Source organism: Labeo rohita, chromosome 22 (assembly GCF_022985175.1).
Source record: "Labeo rohita strain BAU-BD-2019 chromosome 22, IGBB_LRoh.1.0, whole genome shotgun sequence".
Classification (NCBI taxonomy): domain Eukaryota; kingdom Metazoa; phylum Chordata; class Actinopteri; order Cypriniformes; family Cyprinidae; genus Labeo; species Labeo rohita.
The window spans coordinates 45,501,037-45,522,383 of NC_066890.1; the positions used below are offsets into that span (position 1 = coordinate 45,501,037).

A 21,347-nucleotide genomic window follows, 5' to 3' on the forward strand; every position below is an offset into this window, starting at 1 on the left:
TTATGTATATAAATACAACTACATTCATGTATATAATTAAGAAATATTCACAAGTCTATGTATTTATTGTGACTTTTGTAACATTTATATTATATATAAATAGAAATTTTTTGTACATAAATAACATATTTCTCTTAAATATATACATTCATTTGTGTGTATTTATATATACATAATAATTACACACAGTACACACATATAGGAAAAGTCAAACTTTTATTTTTGTAAGCAATTAATCATGATTAATCGTTTGACAGACCTAGTATAATAACAGGTTTTAAATGCATGTAAAGTCATTTGTAATTCTAACAGTAATTTCGAAATGGTTCATTCGAAGCAGCTTTGAGTGTAATGTCTGTAAACCCCTCCCTTCCATAAGCCTACTCTGTTTTGAATTTAAATGGGTACAAAGTAAAAAGCATTTGGAAAATTTAACAAAAGGACTTCAGTAGTAATGGCATCCCTCATAGCACAAATACACATCACAGAGACATCTATTTGACATCTGCATTTACATCTGGAAGATGTATTTTTTAGAGTGTTTGCATATCTGCAATACGTCTATAGGACGCTTCCTATCAGATGTCAAATAGACATCTATTAGATGTGTTTAAGATGTTAATGATTTAGAATGTATGTAAAAATGACGTCTTACAGACACTTTTTAGATCAAGTGATCTTTAACAGACATCTTGCAGGCTTAAGATGTCTTGCAGAGTAGTGATGGCATACATATCTGGTAACAACACTTTATCCAAATCAATGGCTCCTAAATAAATAAATAAACAAACAAACAATGCTCATCTTTGATGTTGTGTTTTCCTTGTGCTATGGAAAACTATAAACACATAACAACTTATGATTTAGATATAAACTTTATTAGGCTATTTAAACTACACCAACATACAAAGTTTAACTTCAACTGGACAACTGTATTGTATATTTATATGTTCTGACATGTGCCTAAAGTCATGTTTTGTATGGGTACTTATTTATTTATTTTCTTCACACTGTGTAATGAAGTTAAAAGACCTCACCTGTGACAGGTCCTTTGTCTAACTTACATCCCTGCTCCAGCATCAAAACATAGAGGTTGGACTAGTACAACTGATCTGAGGTAAGACGCTCATGTCAATCAATTATTGTGAGAGCGGCCTCTGTGGCTGTGACGCAACAACGACAGGCATCTGAGCCTCAATTTGAAAAAGAGGATATTATTTTTACAGATTCATTAAAAACCACTGCATGGATTTTTATCATTATGGGGTAGATTTGTACATACACTGCCAACACACATTAATGTTCAAACAACATGAAAAAGTGAACTTAGCATCCGATGACCCCCTTAAGATTTATAACTACGTTTCACAGCATCATTACAGCAGAATCAAGAATAAACACCAACCTGTTGGTTCTTCCGTATCTTCATGCTTCACTTTGAAGGGTTCTGGATCACCTTTGTTCTCATTGTAATCTTCAGTGAACTTCAATGTTATTTCGATATAACGATTTATGTTATTCCTGATCCTCTGAATACATAACGTGCACATGTAAATACTGACTGCTTTGCAAATCTTTTGTTTTGAAACAGCAGTGCTGGTGTTTTTGTCAGTCTGGGAAACCAACGTAAAAGGTGCATATGCGCCACCTACTGGTCGGTAGTGCGGCGCGCACAGTTTAATAAGGGGATAAAATAATGATATTAAAGGGGAGAAATACTTCTATATTCTTTATCTTTTAAAAATGTAAACATTTCTTCATATACTCTTAATTGCCTTTATCCGTTTTGCAAATATCACTTAGAATGACATCATAATTCCTCTCAAACCTAATTGTTGAGATAGCTGAAGTCTTCCTATTTCATATGCAATACAGATGTTTCCTTTAGAATGTTTTACTGTTTCTGGATGTCCACTTCTGTCACAATTACCAGTTTCTTGTTTCCCTCTTTTGTGTAATGTTCTTACAATTTCTAAATCTCTCACCCCCAAAGGTCATGGACTTGGTTTAAATGTCTTTCTTTTATTCCATTGTCTCCCAATAATTTCCTTTTTTTATTTCTATATCATTGTTATTAATCTCTTAATTACGTCTATGTTTCCAGCTTTACATATGAATACATTTATTTCATCTTGGTATCATTTCAGTGTTGTCTTTGGAGTCTCAGCCAAAAGGCATATGTTTTTGGTAAAAATGACGCTTTTAAAAATCAAAAACACACCAGTCAGTTTTAAAGGAGAAGTTGAATTCCCTTTTTTGAGTGACAGTTAATTATGCAGACAGACAATAATACTACAAACTCAGACATCCCATTCGTTTTCAGTCATGTTTGGGGTAGAACAAGATTTATTAGGCATTAAAATGTTTAAAACATGAAAAACCCCACAAGCAATTTCAATATAATAATTTCTATGTTATGGAATATATATAACAAAATCATTAAAATTATTGTTAGTACAAGCAGTTTCAGTAGGCAAAAAATGATCCAGACTCATTTAATCTTATCACAGTGTTTAACACTAACACAGTTTGTTCACCAGTTTAAGAATTTTCACCAGCGTGAATTTTCTCATGCTGTTTCAGTTCAGCATCTGTAATAAAGTTCTTCTCACACTTAAAGCACACATGATTCTTCACACCACTGTGTCTTTTCTGGTGTAATTTTAAAACATTCAGCCGTGAAAAACTTTTTCCACACAAAGTACACATGTGAGGCTTCTCCTCTGAGTGAACCTTCAGGTGCTTCTTTAGGTATTGTGCCATAACAAATTTTTTACCACACTGATCACAGTTAAACTCTCTTTCTCCAGAATGAGAATGCAGATGCACTTTAAGACCATTTGCTTGTGTAAAACTCTTCCCACACTGATCACACCTGTGTGGCTTCTCGCCAGTGTGGATCCTCTCATGTGCTTTCAGATTTCCTGACCGATTGAATCTCTTGTCACAGTATGAACACTTGTAAGGCTTTTCTCCAGTGTGAATCCTCTGATGCCGTTCCATTTCAGAATCTGTCTTAAAAGTCTTCCCACAACCAAAGCAAACATGATTCTTTACACATCTGTGTCCTTTCTTGTGTAATTTTAAATCAGCCAGCTGGGAAAAACTCCTTCCACATAAAGAACACATGTGAGGCTTCTCCTTTGAATGAACACTCAGGTGGTCCTTCAAGGATTCTGTGTGCGGCTTCTCTCCAGTGTGAATTCTCATGTGATCGTCAAGACTTAGTTTGTATGGGAATATTTTTCCACACTGAGGGCAAGTGAAATGTTTGCTGGCTCTTCTTCTCAATAAAAATGTATTTTCATTCTGTGAGAGACTCAGAGATGTTTCTTCAGTTTTGACATCATGATGTTTCTCCTCATGATGTTCTTCACTCTCCTCATTCTCTTCCATCAGGTCTAAAATAAAAGGAAAAATAGTCAAGAGTTGTGAACGGAAAGGACATCTGCTACAATTGCTATACAAATTTCAATGATTTAAAAAAAACAGTTTAATTTTATATTGCAGGCACATTCCATGCTTTTTTATTTCATATTCATACAGATTCGGATTTACATGAGAGTAAAGATGATGTCAGAATGTTTTTTTTTTTTTTTTTTTTTTGGTAAACAATCCCTACTATTACATATTGTAACAGACTCCAGCAACCCACCACTAAGGGAGGTTGTCAGTTGTCATTAATACAATCAGCTGCCATTATCTATAAAATGTACTTTTGATACTAAAGTAGTTTTAATATCACTGAGCATCTTTAACTTTGCTTCAGTCGATTTCCATATTGAGGTATCTTTACATTATGACGACTGGATAGGCTACATGACTGACTGACTACAACCATAACATCTGAAGAAAAGTTTTATATCCTTAATGTTTCACAGCATCGTTAACGCAGAATCAACAATAAACACCAACCTTTTGGTTCTTCAGTATCTTCATGCTTCACTCTGATGGGCTCTGGATCACTCTTGACCTCACTGTAATCTTCAATAAACTCTGTCTTTATCGATTTATGTTCTTCCTGATGGTCTGAATGCATGACTTTCACTTTCTTTAAAAACTGATTTGTGATGCTTCGAAATCCTTGCAAATATTTCGTTTTAAAACAAAAACAAAATATTTCAGCGAGCTTCGCGCGTCTGCTGCTTCTTATTCTAGTGTTTAATGGACGTTGGGAGACCAACATAAACGGCGCATATCCGCCACCTACTGGACATAGTGTGGAGTGTATATTGGGAAGTTGAGAGACAAAACAAAACAAAAAAAAATCGTAAATTCTATTCGTCTTGTAAAAATCATGAAGTCTTGATTTCTTTCGGCCTTCTTTATTTCCTATTTATTCCAAAAACTTGAATTCTCTTGAACTACTAAATCTTGAATTAAATTAGTTAATATTTCTCTTTCATATGCATGACAATAAGTATGTGTTCTGCAGTTTCTACTTGTCCACATTTGTCACAATTTTCAGTTTCATGTTTCCCTATTATGTTCAGACATTTACTTAATGAACAATGTCCTATACGTATTATAGAGTTTTTTCATGACGATTCATCAATTGGTCGAACAGAACTCACAAATTTAGCAGATTTTTGCTGCTGAAAATGGTCATCTATTGTCATGTTTTGGCCTGTACTAATCGGTCAGACCGGAAAAAACATTTGGAGTATTATCGAAAAAAATGTGCAAAAAACTGTCTGGGGAACAAAAGGCCATTGTAGTCGGTCAAACTGAACCAGGATTTCCAGGGCAAGAATCTTGACATTTGTGTTTTTTTTTTTTCTTATCATTTCTGGTCAGGTATGTGAATATTAGGCTAATATCTTGATTAATACTGCTTGTATGTATCTTTATCACCTATTAACTTCAGTTTGTCAAAACATTGTGCCCTTTCCTGCTTACTAAGTCCTTTTCTATATGATTTTACAGCTTCCACACATTTTTATTTTTGGTTTAGACAGCGTAAATTAGCAGAATAACATTTACAGTTGTACATTATAGGAGTATCTCCAATATGGCCATGCATCCAGATAACTGACCAAACCGTGACATAAGTGCAAACCTTCTATTGATATTAAAATGTCTCTTAAAATGTTTCCAAATTTTTCTGGAAAGTGATGCAAGTTCCTGCTGGTCTGAATGCATGGTTTCTCTTATAGTGATGGATGCTTTCCAAACACTGGTTAATGGACCCTTTTAACAGACTGTGATGAAGCACAGTATACATTTAAAAAATGCATAAACATTTATAACACCGTACTTTTTGTATTATCTTACTCAGTAGCAAGTGCACTGGCCTGGGAGTCGATCATTAAGTAAAAATTTACCTCGAAGCTCCCAAAAATTTCTGAGCAGTGGTACAACACTCACTGGAAGTGAAGTCTTTAGGTTAGCCTCAAAAGAAATGATTGACACACAGCAAACCACAGTCACTTGCCATCTCCTGGAGTGTTTATGTATCCTTCAGAAAAATCAGGTAGGCTATGTAAATAAGATGACTTTTTATGCAACCATGTTTAACTACATTAAAAATCCAGCACTCAGTTTTAAAAAGATACAAATTAATAATAATAGTGAACAGGTCCCTAAACTGGGACCATCATACTACAGGAATAACAAAAAAAAAAACATGGCATATTAGCATCAAAAATGACATTACAGAAAATAAGTATTCACATTTCGTCACTAGGGGGTGCTCCAGGAGTGAGATCACCATCCAAGTTAAAAAAAAAAAAAGATATGTATGAATGTAGTGTAGTAAAAATTACTAAATGTAATTTCATATTATTATAAATCACATTTTAATTCTTAATATAATAATAAGACCAATACAACAAAATAAATAAATAAATAAATGAATAAAACTGCACAACAGTGTTGTCCAACTAGAAAAGTCAAAAAAGAATGCAGAATATCATGACTAAGTGATGGAGTTAATACTAGTAGGAAAAAAATACACAATCCAAACTTTGAAATCTCACTAAATGCACAATAACAACATTAACAGTCAATTTAAGTCTGCTGAGATAACAACTCAACAGGATGTGGTCAATTGAGCTCAAAGTGACAAAAAAAATAAATAAATAAAAATAAATAAATAATAATAATAATAATAATAATAATAATAATAAATAAATAAAAAATACTTAAAAAAAATGTTCAGGCAGTTTGAAATAAGAAGTGGAAAAACCACAAACATAGAATTAATGTGCAAACTTGAGTGCACACCCCCTGCTTCAGCGGTGTCTTGGGGACCCACTGTCCTGCAGAGTTCAACCCTAATCAAACTCTTTTTCTGGATGTCTGATGTTTAGTGAAGCATTTCTTTTCCTGCTATCATAAATCTCAAGGTTCGACTTCCCCTAAAAATTTAATAAAGGTGTTATTTTTTTCTTGTGCAAGAAACATCTTGTTTCCACTGTATGCTTTTAACACTCTAGCAGATCCATTTCTGAGTCAAAATGAAACCTGCTGTGGTCTGAGTTTAATTCAGACCAGTTTAGTGGCAGAATGACCCAAATTAATGTGGCTTCTTTTGGGTGGACAGACGTCTTGCTTCTGTTTACTATTGCATGTGTGCGGTTGACTGATGGGTAAACGAGCAAAGACATTATTTTTCCCTTAAGTTAGATTTCCACTCACAATTTCCACTCCACTACACAAACTCATTGTGCAAACAGTGACTCCATTAACACTGATATTCTTACCCTTGGAACAACTCTAATCAATCTACATTTCACAACATACAGCTTAACACAGCAGTAGAACGAGCAGTAGAAACAAACATTCTAAAAAGAAAATAACAGCTTTCCTGCGAATATGCTGTCAAAGATGAAACATTAAGGTTGGCTATTACAGTCTTAGCCTGTCATATCTATGGAAACAAGAGGTTAGAAACAAACAGAGGTTACTGTTTTGTGTTATTAACAAGCTAAGGAATAAAAAACGGGATGCGAAACTGGGAAACTGAGCCACAACACCGGTATTTGCTGTTGCGCGTGCATGTAGGCTACATCACGTGATCTCGCAGCGCACTTCAAGGATGTGGGCAGACTGAAGAGCTTTTTTTCTGATTGGCTGAAGAGTTTGTTTTCTTGGCTCTAAACTGCAACTTATCTAGACATATCTAAGATAATGAAACCATATTAGGACGCGACATGTTTCATAAAATCGGCCATATTAAAGCCACTGTACGGACCTATCTCAAACGATTGAAGAAAATGATTAAGGCGCTTGTTTTGTTCTGTTTATGTTTTGTTCCTCTGATTGGTGAGTAATAAATATCTGACTTAGCTGTACAGGGTTGCTCTCTGTAGCATTTAAAGCATTTAAAATATTTACATATTTACGTTATCTAATCTTGTTCTCCAGGGGTGTTTGCTGTTGAGACAGATGAAATATTGTCAGCGATGGAGGGAGATTCGTTCACTCTTCGTACCGGTCTTACAGAAATACAGAAGGAAGATGAGATCGAGTGGCGCTTCGGTTTGAGCAGAACTCGTATAACCAGAATAGCGTCGGGAAACATTACTACATATAATGACGAGAAATTTAGAGACAGACTGCGGCTCGAAAAACAGACTGGAGATCTCACCGTCACAAATATCACTAACGAACACAATGGTGTTTATCAGCTGAGCATCATTATCAAGAATAAGAAGTCAACCAAGCGATTTACTGTCAATGTTTATGGTGAGGTAAAGTTGTAGAGGATGTAAGTAATATGAAGTCTTTCTAGCTTTGCTTATTTTACCCTTTCTTGTGTTTCCCAGCTGCTGTGCCCATTCCTGTAATCTACAGTGATACTTTACAATGTGCTATATCGGCTGAAAGATCATCAAGAATCTTCCTGTGTTCAGTGTTGAATGTTAGTCATGTGAGTCTCTCCTGGTACAAAGGAAACAGTTTATTGTCCAACATCAGTGTGTCTGATCTCAGCATCAGTCTCTCTCTACCTCTGGAGGTGGAATATCAGGATGACAACACCTACAGCTGCATGGTGAACAATCCTGTCAGCACCCAGACCAAACATCTGGACATCACTCAACACTGTCAAATATATTCAGGTAGACTAAATCCAGTTTTGTGCATTTTTGTGAGTTTTTGTTTTTGAGTTTTTGAAGTGCATTTTTTTAGTGCTTGATTTATTGTCTTTTCTCAGACTGTGACCTTTGTTTTGACTTTCCTGAGGCTGTGATCCGACTGGTCGTCACTGCTTTGATAAGTGTGGCTGCTGTTTCTGCTGTTGTTCTTTTAATTAATGACATCAGAAGGTTCGGAGGAACACAGGCAATGAAACGGTGATGTACTTGATATTGTATAGCAATAATAAAGAGTTTGTTTCTTTCTCTTTCTGCCTAAACTTTCTTTAATATTCTTTTTATTATTTATTTCAGTGTTATAGTCTGATGCAAACCTGGTGCCATTTAGGTTACAGTTATAAAAAAAAAAAAAAAAACACAAATCAAACACCATAGGAACTGAACTAGTAAAATGAATTAGCATGCAAACAACTGAGTTTTGGGGGAATAGTCAGTATTTATGTAATTACAGCACAGAACAGAAATGACACTTGCACCTGTAAGACCAATCACAAATCAGCCTAAAGATTAAACAAGTAAGAACCATTTAACATTGTGAAGACAGTGGTGTATATATAATTTCAGATTACTCATGATATATTTTCTGTGTGAAGTATTTGAAGTGAATAACTAGATGGAATAACACATTTCAGAAGTCCATTAGGAAATTAAAGCTTCTTAATTATGATTTTTTTTTTTATTATGTTTATTCACATACATTGCATATTCACTTAAAAGCTGAATGAATACTAGCTAAATTTAAAAATAAAAATAAACATATTATTACATTTCTTGAATTTTATGCATTTTAAACTGTGTTCACTAGAATGCAGAAATGATCAGACAGTGGAACAGCTGTATGTATACATTTAGCTCATATTTATCATTTCAGATTCACAAAAAATGGACAGATTTCATTCACAAAACAAAATGCAAAACAGTAAGAAAAAAATACAAAAGAAAAACCATACAAAATATTATTATGCTGAAGAAATGGGACAAAGTACAAATGGAAATGCAAGAAGAATTAAAAATAAATAAATAAATAAATAGCATAGAATCTGAACTTTTTCTATATATATATATATATATATATATAATGCAAAGTTCTCATGCATGCATTGCTGCACATTGTATGAGTCAAATATTTTGTAAACTGTGTCTCTCAAATATAGATTAAGTTTTGACTAATATATTAACCAAAACTTGCTTATGTGTTTATAGGAAATGCAGCTTTTGTACATTTATACAGTTTAGATATGTTATTATTGTTATTGTAGTTATGTATTGATTGTTTAATGGATTCATGCGGATACTGAGGTTGATTGAATTGACATTCACTGAAACCTGTTATAAAAATACAGAAAAGGCACAGCAATAAATATAATAATTCTGACAGTGTATACAGATCATGCACACATTCACACACACAAAGAAACACACATGCTGCCTACAGTGAAATCACTCACAGGTACAGCATCATAAAAACTTCATCATTGGGCCTCCTCATTAGACAACTCTGTCACCTGGTAGCAAACACAGATTTAAATAGTGTCAAACTTGAACTTCATTTAAAATAGATCTTTTAACACACAACAATAATGTTTCCTTCTTTCAGCAGTTTTCCTCTGTTTGGAGTTCAACATTTTTTACACTTATTCTTCATTAACTTTTTAAAATCTTAAACACAAGTTCAGTACTGCCTTTAATATTTTTTTAAATAGTGTTTAAATAGCCTGATAGGGTCAAATCCTTCACTGTTTTACCAGTAATCTTTTTTTTTTTTTTTTTGTTTTTATTGTAAACAATACTCACGTTCTTGTCTTTGTACACGTAGCTTGCGCTGATAATGAAACACCACAAAGGCAAATGCAGTCACCACCAGTGCAACAAAAGCACATATTACTGCTATAACAAATAAAGACAGGCCTGGATTTGCAATGAAAAAGAAACACTCATTAGTCTGAGTAAACAAGACACATGAGTGAACAAGAAAAGAAGAAAAGTAACAAAAAACATATTCATGTATTAGTTTTCACAAGAAAAACATGCATGTAATTAAGTTTCATTTTTGTATCATTTTAAGAGGTCGTTTAAAAGGTCCTCAAAAAAAGCTGTTATTATAAATAACATATAAAACATATTTTTATATGTTATAAAACAATAATAAAACAATAAATCGGACTGTTAATCTTGTAATATATGACTGATTATATGAACATTTAATCTACTCACCACTGACAGTAACACTGATGGTCCTCTGTAAGGTGTACATGCTGTTGCTCATGTACAGATGATATTCTCCAGAGTCTGTGGTTTCAGAGTCACTGATGGTGAGAGAACCAGTCTGATGGTCTGGATGCAGTCTTCCACCAAACCTTTTATCAGCACTGTCATACAATGAAAACTGATTGGCGTCTTTTATGATTTCAGCCATAAGATGGTCTTCAAACTTCCACATTATCTGATCATATCCTCGCATTTCAATAACACCAGTGCGTAGAATGATAGAATCTCCCTTTTTCACTGATACTGTCTTTATTTCATCTGTTACAGGAACAAACACATATAGAGAACAAATGGGTTACTCAGAGGCTAAATTCATATCACACAGGATTCAGTATTGCAACAATGTCAGGTCAAAGTCAGTGTCAAATAACCAAATAATCCATGACTGCAACTGTGCACAATAAGAGTTGTCTAAGAGTTAGACAACATCTAACTATTAAGAAATATCAATAAGAACAATATCACTGAAGAGGGGAAATATGAAGGCATCTGGATACAGGTTTTGTGTGTGTGTGTGTGTGTTTTCTTTCAAATATATTAATAATAATTTTATAATTTCAACACTTTGAAGTGTTAAAATTTAGAAACTAAAATAACCGACTCATTTAATATAATTTTACAGAATATAACGCTTGATTTACTCACCACTAATATTAACACGGACTTTTCTGTGTAAGATCATACTGTTGGTGCTGATCTCCACTTTATAACATCCGTACTGATCGTGTTGGATGTTTCTAATGGTGAGATCTCCGCTCTGACCATTCATATCAATGTTACTCCATTTCGCGTGAACCGGGTCCTTTAATCCGTTAACTTTCGACAAACCATGACTGGTTCCAAAGTTTGTTTATTTGCATTTACTACATGATTTTAACAATAACGTTTTAATTAAAATGAACAAACAATGTGTCGATCGAAAGCTCAGATGCTTAGGCTTCGATATTTGTGATCGTGATGTCACATAAATAATTTAATATTAATTCGTATCAGGATTTGCCATCACTACACGCAAATCGAACTTAGGAGTTCTGAACTCTTACAGTCCAATGACTATGAAAGACAAATTCAGACATGAAACACTACTAGTGATTTCATGGCAATATTACACAACACAAAATAAATTATATATTTTTAGTCCAAACAGTGCTAATTTAAAAGGAATGTCAACGAATCCTACTTTCCTGATGTACCATTTTTTTCCGAAGATAAAATATAATTAGTGTCATTTTTGCTATGAATTATGTACTCCAATATGTGTTTCAGTAGTAATTTTTTTTTTTTTCTTTTCAAGTTAGAATCAAACGTAGAGAACAAATCGCGTAAAAAAATCGTTCTTTTTGCAGTGCTGATTGGTCAGTCACTCAAAACATCCTAACAGCGCCACCGGTTATTGTGTAGTCTAAATGTGCAACCTACCTAAAATGGCAACTGCACACACTCAGTATAATACTAATACAATTCAGATTGCTTAAAAATGCAGCAATCGAATAGGTGATTGCAAAGATTTTAAGGATTTATTGTTCGCATTTTGCCATATGTAGATGATCAGTAGAATAATATAATTAAAAAAAAAAAAAAAACTGTGTGGCAAAAAAACCCACATTTAAGTATCTTAATGAATTTGCCTTGTCATTTATGCATCACTAATTTACCAGAACAGACCTGCAAAAATGAGTGTATTCAGACAGGTTTCCAAAAAGAATCTCACTCTCCCTTTCATTGGTCAGACAAACAAATAGTCCCACTAAAATTCACGCCACTGGTTTAGTCAGTGTTGTTGTGTCAGCCCACTCAAACAAAAACAACAACTTTAATTTTGAATTTTAAATTAAATTTTGTAGGCATGATTCTGACAATTTTGTTGTCAAGTACAAATGTTGGGTATCATAAAAGATGTATGTTGTGATATTTTCGACTGCTTAGTTTGACATGTTCATAATTTTTTTTCTGTATATTTTAGGACCCACAGTGCAATTTAAACAATATAGCACAGGTGTGGATGTGTACAAACTAATATCAGCAGAATAATGATATGAAAGATTGTAGAATAAGAGGCAGAGTAAATTATATTGAGTCTTGTCACTTATTAAATACTCAGGGTGATGTTTTTAAAATGCGCTTTCTATAAGAGAAAAGGCTAACAGTAATCTCATTTTTAATGGAAACCCCTTCAAATTTGAGGTAATAATTAGTCACACTTGTGGCTTTGTTGTCATTGCTTTTTAAATTTCACTGGCAAAGTTTTCTCAATGTATCCCTATATATTGTTCATTCAAAATGAATTAATCTTTACTTTCCAAAATATTTAAATTTCTCTAACACTTTTTCTAGAGCAATATAACAAATTCTGACTTCTGAACAATAAACTCACAGCTATTACATTTCTAAAGAGACCACAGTTATGCATATAGTCTAAAGGGTTAATAAACTACAACCCTTTTATTTTCTGTAGGTCATGTTTGGATTTGAGCTCAATTAGTAGGGTGACTGTTAACAGGTTATGCGAGCAATAGGGATGACTTCATCTCCAAACTTCCACTGAATCTGATCATCTCTCCATATTTTAGTAACACCAATGTGTAGAGTAACAGAATCTCCTTCCATCACTGATACTGACTCCACATCATCTGTCTCAACAACAAACACATGAGGAGAACAAATAGGAATTTAAAACAGAGATTGATTTTAGAATCCTGTAAGCAGTTTTCAAGATATTATATACTGTAAAAGACGGTGATCACATTGAGAAATCTTTCAAAATCTTTTTAAAAAATATTTAATTTAAACCTGGAGATAAAGTTTAAATTACATTAAAAAATGGAAACCCCTAAAAGAAAGAATAAAATAAAAAAAATACAATAAAAATAAAATAAATAAAATGAATGTTGCTGATAATGTGACTAACATGATGGTCATTGAAGCTCAAGATGCTGTTTGGAACATCCTTTATCATTCAGCTTTTCACTCAAGGTGTTTTGCCAATAAAAATATTTGTAATGGGAAAAAATGGTTGCTATTCAGACACTATAACTGTCATTTTCTCTAACACTATTATAAATAATTACATATTAAATCTACATTGCTATACAACATCCGATTATATAAAGGTCTTTGAGCTCAAAATTAGTCATCTGCATTTCAGCCAATCAGGAAATAACACAACACACCTTATGTCTTCGATTGTAATAACTTGCATTTTTTATTGTTTGAAATGTACAATAAACAAAAGGCAGTACAATTCCACTTAGTTCAGCTGTATGTTCCTTATTGTTTGTGCTTTTGGTTTTATAAATTTTGTGACTAATCAGTTATAGGCATCCATCTGCATCCCTCCAACTGCAGGAACTTCCTTAATAATGCATACTATATGCCTTGATCTATATTATTAATAATTGTGCATATACAGTATTTATGTTTGTGTGTGTGTACGTGTTCCTGTGGATGCACTTGACCGAAAATCAAAACTGAAAATGCTTTGTAATAATTATTTATTATTTTATTAAATATTCTAAAGTAATTTTGTAAGACTTTTAATATAACTCAATAATTTTAATGATGTTTTTTTAAATGCAAGCCAGTAAATAACCTCACTTTTATTGAAAGTAACACAATATATGAAATATGATTTTTTTTTATTTATTTTTTTATTTTTTTTCAGTTCAAGGCAACAGAATCAGATTTTTTTTTTTTTTTTTTTTTGACTAATTATCCAAATAATGTATAGGCCTAGTCCTACAAAGCTATTATTATCATCAGAGCATGTGAGCAGAGCATATCGGGGAGCAGATCAGTGAACGAGAGTGTAGCGTCATTTTACCAGCATTGCCGTGTTACAGCACAGTAGGGCTATTGCAAACAGGAACAAGTAGTCTATACTAGAAATTTCCTGTCGGCGCCTTACTTGAGCGGACTTTGCTCCTCCAGTGATCATAAGAGTGAAGCGTCCATATGGGGCATGAGCAACTCAGCGGAACACACGCTGAGAGGAGCGTCACAACGCGCAGTGATGACAGCTAGAAGGAGCTTGAAACCTACGCTCTGAAGGCTACTGGGACGATAATTTTGTCGGCGGCTGAAATTTCGGTGCATCCCTGCTATCAAGATAAAAGCTGTGATCTTTTAATAAAAATATAAATAATAATAATAAATCACACAAACGACTTGGGTTACTCACCACGAACAGTAACATTGAATCTCATGGATTGTTGATGTCCGCCCCTGATATCTAGTCTATAAAGTCCTTTATGTTCAGCTGTGATGTTTCTGATGGTGAGAGATCCATTTTGACTGTCCAGCTCCAGTCTACCTTTGAATTCAGGAACATACTTTTCTGAGATTTTCTTGTTTTCAATTTTAGCTATGATAACGCCATCTTCACTCATCCAGTCTATTATATCATCACTCTGTAGTTCAGAAAGATTAGTGTGTAAAGTGACAGAATCGCCTTTCATCACTGATACTGACACTGTAACTTCAGCAGAACCAAACACACCTGAAGAACAAAGAGAAACAGGTTTTGCAAGAGCAAGATTAAACTTATACAGTAATGTTGAGTAAAAAAAAAAAAAGGTGGCTTAAGTGTTTATCTACGACATTACATTTTCAAACAATCTAAAGTAGCAGCAAAAGCGATAGATTGCGAGACGTGTGTACATAATTCTACAAAAAAAAAAAAAAACTTTTATGCTTCAATATTCTGCCAACATAAAAGGCATTTGTAATAATTACAATAAAATAAATAAATAAATAAAATAAAAATAAGATTGAAATATTTATGGTTGTATAAACACTGAAGTAAAATTACCATACGTGAAAGTGTGTGTTTCTTGATGTGTGTGGTTTACAGGAAAGCAAACCTAAGAAAGCACGTTCACAACTGCCTTATAAATGGACGTACAATTATGTTAATAGAAGTCAAAGGACAGAATAGCTATGTTATGTCTGACCAGACTTTTATATGCATATACTGGACACACAAAGGTTAAACAAAATACTGCACAGTGTCGAGGTTACATTAAGCACAATTGTGAGGCCAACTATGGCATCTTTTCTACTGATTTCAAATTGGGGTTGAGTGGGATAATTATTGTAAAAAAGTAATTTGGATTACCATAGTAATTCAAACTTATTCCAACTACTGTTACAATATCATTCAGTAAAGCACTTAAGACGAACAGAGCGATAATTACGAGTTTAAAAAATGTGGATTATATCAAGGGCGTGTTTACTAATTTGCCTAATCTTAACCCCTCCCACACCTAACCCTAAACCTACCAATACTAGGGGGGTAGTAATCTGACTACTTTTGTATTATACTGGTTTCAAATTGGGGTTGAGGTAGCATAATTATTCTGAAGAAGTAATTTTGATTACCGCAGTAATTCAAACCCACTCCACCTACTGGTACAACATAATTCAGTAAGGTACTTAAAAGAAAAAGGGAGATAATTAGGCTACTACGGGTCAAAGTGGTTTATATTAAGGGCGTGTTTTTATTTCCGGTTTATTGAAACAATAAACAGGATTATGACGCCTAACAATAACAAGTTCATTCATACTGATAACAGCTTTGTGCTCTGTCTATATCCCCGACTGACGGCGACAATAACTGACAAATCCTAAATTACTTTTTCTGTTCAATTCTACTAATGCGTTTGTGGTGTTGTCAGTTTTAATGTAGTGATGCGCAGATTAATGCAGGCCGTCAGCGCCCTCTAGTTTCCACTACTAAAAACACACGTGCACAACCAATTTACCATTATTTGTCATTATTCACAGTGCGACTCATCACAGCATCAATTTATAGAAGAGTGAATATCGTTACAAAGTAACGAAACAGAGATATAAAAGAATAACAGCAAATGTGTAGTATCTGATTCCAGTTCATAGCCTACTGAAACCGAAAGTGCTTAATTTATTAAAATAAAACTGACTCACCGTCCACGAATAATAAAACCCACAAAAGGAGAGAAAGGTTCCGCATTTTAACGCCGCTTCTTACCACATCCAGACTGAATGACTACAGTAAATCACAGTACTGATGAGGGACTCGAGACAAACCTACCAAGTCACGTGGCTTCTGCGAATAAGGACATATTACTGTACTACGTCATGCAATGTGAAGTGTCTAAAAGTAAATCTAGGCTAGGTCAAAAAGACAAATATCTTCATAAACTGCGTATTGACTGTATAAATGAGTTAACAAACTGACACAAAAATACAAAATCATTTGTAAAGTCAGCTAACTTTTTATTTTTATCATAATTCTCATTTACATATTTTGTAGATTTAAAAGCAGTTAAAGTAAAAACAAAACCAGCATTTCCATTAAGAGCATATAAACCAGCAACAAATCAGTTTCAAGAGTATATTTAATCCAGATCACGTTTAAGATTTCATAATCAGATCTGATCACATGACAAACTGACAGAAAACACCAAAACTAAAAATAGTCAAGATTGAATTTATGTTTTTAGAGTTATGATAAATATATATTTTCAACTAAAAAAAAAGAAGACACAAAGCACCAAATCACAAATGTAAATTTAAAATTAATGCCATTTTCTCCTCTACAGTTATTTACTGAGCAGCAAATGTTCAAAGAATAGAGCATCAGTGCTGTATTTTGAGTGTTTCATAATAGCAGTGCAAAAGCAGTAGTGTTTTCTATTATTATTTGGTCAAACAGTCATACGAAGTGCATTTATAGATACAATTAATTCAGTTATACATTCACAAAAGAGGTATATCAATTTAAAAAAAAAATACAGTGGTAAACATAAGTAAATAAAATGATTATTTCAGCAAAAGCATGTCTGTAAACACACAAGCTCAAGGATATGTACAAAAACACAATATTCACATTTACCAATTGCACTTTATATAGTGTATATTCTCAGAAATATATTCATCAGTCAGAGAAACACAATTGTGGTACACATATAATGTATACAGTACATAACGGTTCTCACATAGTCTGTTCTTGGTCATTCATAAATATTTTAAAGGCAAATAACAGCATATATGACATGTTTCCTTTCAATGTTGACAGACCAACTCGATATTGGATCTGCTACAACTCTCCTTACTCATCAAGGGAGACTCAGCTGACTCAGTTGTTGGTATGTTTTGACTGGAATCTAAAAGAAAGCACAGAATAATCACAGATGATGTAAAGACATCATGTTGTTGTCCTATTACACAAAAACACAAGAGGTCAAAATTCATAAAGTGCATCCTAATAATGACATACAAGAAAATCTAAGCTACTCACCAATGACAGAAACACTGAATTTTTTGTATAACTCCCCTATTCCACTGATGGAAATGTGTAGTTCATATTCTCCAGAATCTACAGTTTTGGTGTTCCTGATGGTCAGAGATCCAGTCTTACTGTCCAGCACCAGTTTGTTTCTGAACTTCTCATCAGCACCATCATAAGTCTTCTGACAGATCTTATTGGCTGTCCTGCTGATTTTTGCTATGACATTGCCTCCAAACTTCCACTCAACCACATCGTCTCTCTGTAGCTCATTACGATTAGTGTTGAGAGTGACAGGTTCTCCCTCTATCACTGTTTTTGGTATTAGTTCTGTTTTTATTAACAAACATTGGTTAAACAAGGGCAGACTTCAACTGAACAACATTTTGACAATGAGAAATAATGAAGTCATTTTTTACACTAATTATGTTCACACTTAAGCACAGGAAGCTCAGTGTTATCTGAAGGAAACACTCACCCGGTTCCTGCGCCCCTGTAGATTGACAGCACTTATATGATCCCAGTCTCCTAAACAAAACTAGGAATGAAGGTAAAACCACATAAACCCTGTCAAATGCATCTCAGTGGTATCTATTTGCCATCACTTGAGTATCTTTACTATGACATTGTATATGTATGATATGTAATAGCCTATTATAACAATAATTACACCTAAAAAAAAACATTAAAATGAAATCAGTTCCAAAGATTTACATTTCTGTTACTTACCATTCCTGTTGCGCCAGTTTTTAAAGCCTGTGGCCAAGCACCAAACCGCCACTATCAACAAAAGCACTATAGCGATTGACATCCAAACTACATGTGGGTGGGATTTCGTAACAGCTAAAAGAAATGTTGTAAAGCACAATGTTGGGAAACCTCATATATATGTATACACACACACAATTTACAATTAGACAAAAGATAATTTAATGTAATGTATATTTTTTAATTTTAAAAATTGCACGTTATACTCACCATTAACAGTAACATTGAATCTCCTGTATTTGGTCCCAGTGTTATTACTGATCTGTAGCATATAAAACCCAGAGTGCTCAGGTCTGGCATCTATGATGGTCAGGGATCCGGTCAGTTTGCTCATTTTCAGTCTGTTATTAAACATCTCACTGTCACCAGCATCTAATGAGACTTCACGGGTTTCTCCATCAATTTTAGCGATGTCAGTCACATCACTTTTACATGGGACATGATGAAGTGGATTATATACGCAGCCTTTGGTGGCTCGTCCAAACTTCCAGAGCATCAGATTGTCTTTCTGTACTTTAACACCAGTATTTAGAGTGACAGACCCTCCCTCCATCACTGACACAGGCTTTATTTTATCTGCATCTGGATCAAACACACCTGAAAGAGTTTCACAGTTGATTATTTGTACTACAACTAGCATAGAAGCTGACATGAAAACAATGTGTGTAAAAGATATATTTTAAATACCAAATACTAGTTTAAAATTTAGAAAGATTCTAAACTACTTCACATAATTTTCAAACTAACCTCTTAGATGTGGTATTGCAATTTATAAAGGTAGAAAAGTTCAGTATACAAAACATGTGACAACTTGCCTTGGATATATTTGCATAATATATAGGAAACAGACCACCTAACTACTACAACGTGGGCCAAAAACTCCCAAACTGTAGGATTCCTAAAATGGGAGTGGGTTGGCTGCTCACATGACAAAAAAAGAGCGAGAGTTTGAAGGCCAAACAAAGGAAATGAAGTGTCCAATCCTATAGTGAGCCATTTCAAGGCTGATCGTGATGGGGCCTTCTTTTACATACGGATTACATCTTCACTACCAGGACAGAGTTTCAATGGAATGGAAAAATCTGGGTAAGATCTGTCTATTTGCTTAAATTTGCTTGAACTTTGCTTCACTGTCATCAGAGTTTCTTGTCACATGGGTATGGTATTGTCAATACACACTATACGTTATGTAAAACTATTGTTTTAATTAATCAAAAATATTTTATATTTTTTTCACTTTCAACTGAATTCTTTTCTTATTTGCATGTAAACCCTAAAATTAACAATTTCTCATCTGCACATTAACTACTAAGTTAATTCCACATCTTATAAACAATTTTAATTTCTAGTACCATTATTACACTACTCACCAATTACAGTCACATTGAATCTCTTGTTTGAGGATCCACTCGTGCTGATCATGTCCATTTTGTAAATTCCAGAGTGGTTGGTTCTTATGTTCCTAATAGTCAGAGATCCAGATTCAGAGTTCAGTGTCAGTCTATCTCTAAATCTTCCGTCGTTACCATCCTTTGTCAAGAATGTTTGGGAAGTTTTGTCGAATTGGGCTATGAGTGTGTTTTCAAACTTCCACAGCACCATGTCATAATTTTGTATTTGAATAAGACAAGTGTGTAGAGTGACAGAATCTCCCTCCATCACGGATATTGACTTCACACCATCTGTCTCAAAACCAAACACACCTGGAGAACAAATATACCATTAGTTTATGCCATTTTTATAACACAGATTTGATTCAGAGCACTGACTTTTAAATGTTGCTTGCTAAAATAATTAAAAACTAACTTAACAACCAGACAATACGTCAATACAGAAAGCAATGCAAGAATCCAAATTTGCCCAAAAATCCTAATGAATAAACCACAGTTGTAAACAACTGGATTTGTCATAGCTATAGGTAACAAAAATGCAAAGATGAAGAAGAAAATGAAAATCTTATTTCATTGTTTTAGTTTAATTAAGCAGGTAAATAAAAGTGTTTTCACACACAACAAATATCAGCTCAATTAAATGGTTCACATGTTAGTTTTTAATGGTTTGTGTAAACACCAACAGGTCATGAATCATGCATCAACGACGTCACGACGCCGTAACGTAAACACACGCAAACTGACTAGCCTACATGAAAAACACATGTGATGGATAGGGAAACCAAATTTATTGTGTCGATGCATTTATGGACGCATTTTAAGGTGTTTACATGACTGCTGTAAAGTCGTTCTTAAATATTTTAAATGTCAAAAAATGCACTCCACTTCCTGTTTCCAGTGAAACGAAAGTGAGGAAAAAAACAGAATTAAGCGACTTACCATCAGCGAAAAACAAGAAAACGAGCACAATTAGCTTCTTCATACTTCTGAACACCTCGGAAAATGTTGAGTTTACTACGGCGATTATTTAAATAAATCTGGTTAGATGGAGCAATCGTTTCTGAATCAGAGTGTGTGGTTTACTAGCCGCTGCCGAACTGACAGAGAATTACAAACTAAAGACTTGACTGAAAACCGACACAGAGACAAAGATTCATTAATGACTTTTCATAACGATGTCTGTGCTGAAAGGAAAAACCTGTGCGTTTGCTTTTTGATGGGGAAAAATGCTGAATAACATCTGATGTAGGCAGCAGCACGTTCTGTTATGGAGTAGCTTACAGCGCCACCTAGTGACTACTACTGTTAAATCTGGTTAAGGTGGTTTGAGATCTAGCTCAGCAGACTTCCAAAGGCATCGAGTCATTTGTGAACACAACAACCGGAACGCCAGCATCGACCACCTAAGTACCACTTCCTCTTGTACCTACCTTTTGACCAACAGATGTTTCCACTGTTTGTTCTGAAACTGACAGGTTTTTTTTTTTTTTTTTCAAATTTACGTTCTAAGAATGTGTAAAAGTTTAAACAACCTCAACCCAGACAGAATAAAGCAAA

The 21,347-nt window shown here is 33.9% G+C and overlaps 4 protein-coding genes across 5 annotated transcripts; 1 reads left to right on the forward strand and 3 right to left on the reverse strand.

The window, feature by feature from the left end:
* Positions 1–2,328: 2,328 nt before the first annotated feature.
* Positions 2,329–4,169, reverse strand: LOC127154171 (zinc finger protein 239-like). Its single transcript, XM_051095576.1, has 2 exons — positions 3,916–4,169; positions 2,329–3,401 (listed from the first exon to the last, which is right to left on the reverse strand). The coding sequence occupies exons 1-2, from the start codon at positions 4,037–4,039 to the stop codon at positions 2,542–2,544; spliced, it is 984 nt and encodes a 327-aa protein (XP_050951533.1). The 5' UTR covers positions 4,040–4,169; the 3' UTR covers positions 2,329–2,541.
* Positions 4,170–7,046: 2,877 nt separating this feature from the next.
* Positions 7,047–8,347, forward strand: LOC127154174 (CD48 antigen). The gene is made up of 4 exons (XM_051095579.1): positions 7,047–7,266; positions 7,369–7,689; positions 7,770–8,063; positions 8,159–8,347. The coding sequence occupies exons 1-4, from the start codon at positions 7,155–7,157 to the stop codon at positions 8,299–8,301; spliced, it is 870 nt and encodes a 289-aa protein (XP_050951536.1). The 5' UTR covers positions 7,047–7,154; the 3' UTR covers positions 8,302–8,347.
* A 539-nt stretch (positions 8,348–8,886) lies between these two features.
* On the reverse strand, positions 8,887–16,447 carry LOC127154176 (uncharacterized). 2 transcript variants are annotated; one of them, XM_051095583.1, is made up of 6 exons: positions 16,308–16,447; positions 14,545–14,862; positions 10,314–10,625; positions 9,894–10,007; positions 9,548–9,604; positions 8,887–9,425 (listed from the first exon to the last, which is right to left on the reverse strand). In XM_051095583.1, exons 1-5 carry the CDS (start codon positions 16,351–16,353, stop codon positions 9,588–9,590), a joined length of 807 nt encoding a protein of 268 aa, XP_050951540.1. In that variant the 5' UTR covers positions 16,354–16,447; the 3' UTR covers positions 8,887–9,425; positions 9,548–9,587. The 2 variants fall into 2 exon arrangements, with proteins under 2 accessions (XP_050951540.1, XP_050951539.1); XM_051095582.1 differs by having other exon boundaries at positions 8,887–9,604.
* Positions 16,448–16,595: 148 nt separating this feature from the next.
* Positions 16,596–21,283, reverse strand: LOC127154166 (uncharacterized). The gene is made up of 7 exons (XM_051095572.1): positions 20,730–21,283; positions 19,770–20,102; positions 18,610–18,996; positions 18,361–18,474; positions 18,110–18,169; positions 17,644–17,961; positions 16,596–17,509 (listed from the first exon to the last, which is right to left on the reverse strand). The coding sequence occupies exons 1-7, from the start codon at positions 20,770–20,772 to the stop codon at positions 17,409–17,411; spliced, it is 1,356 nt and encodes a 451-aa protein (XP_050951529.1). The 5' UTR covers positions 20,773–21,283; the 3' UTR covers positions 16,596–17,408.
* Positions 21,284–21,347: the final 64 nt, after the last annotated feature.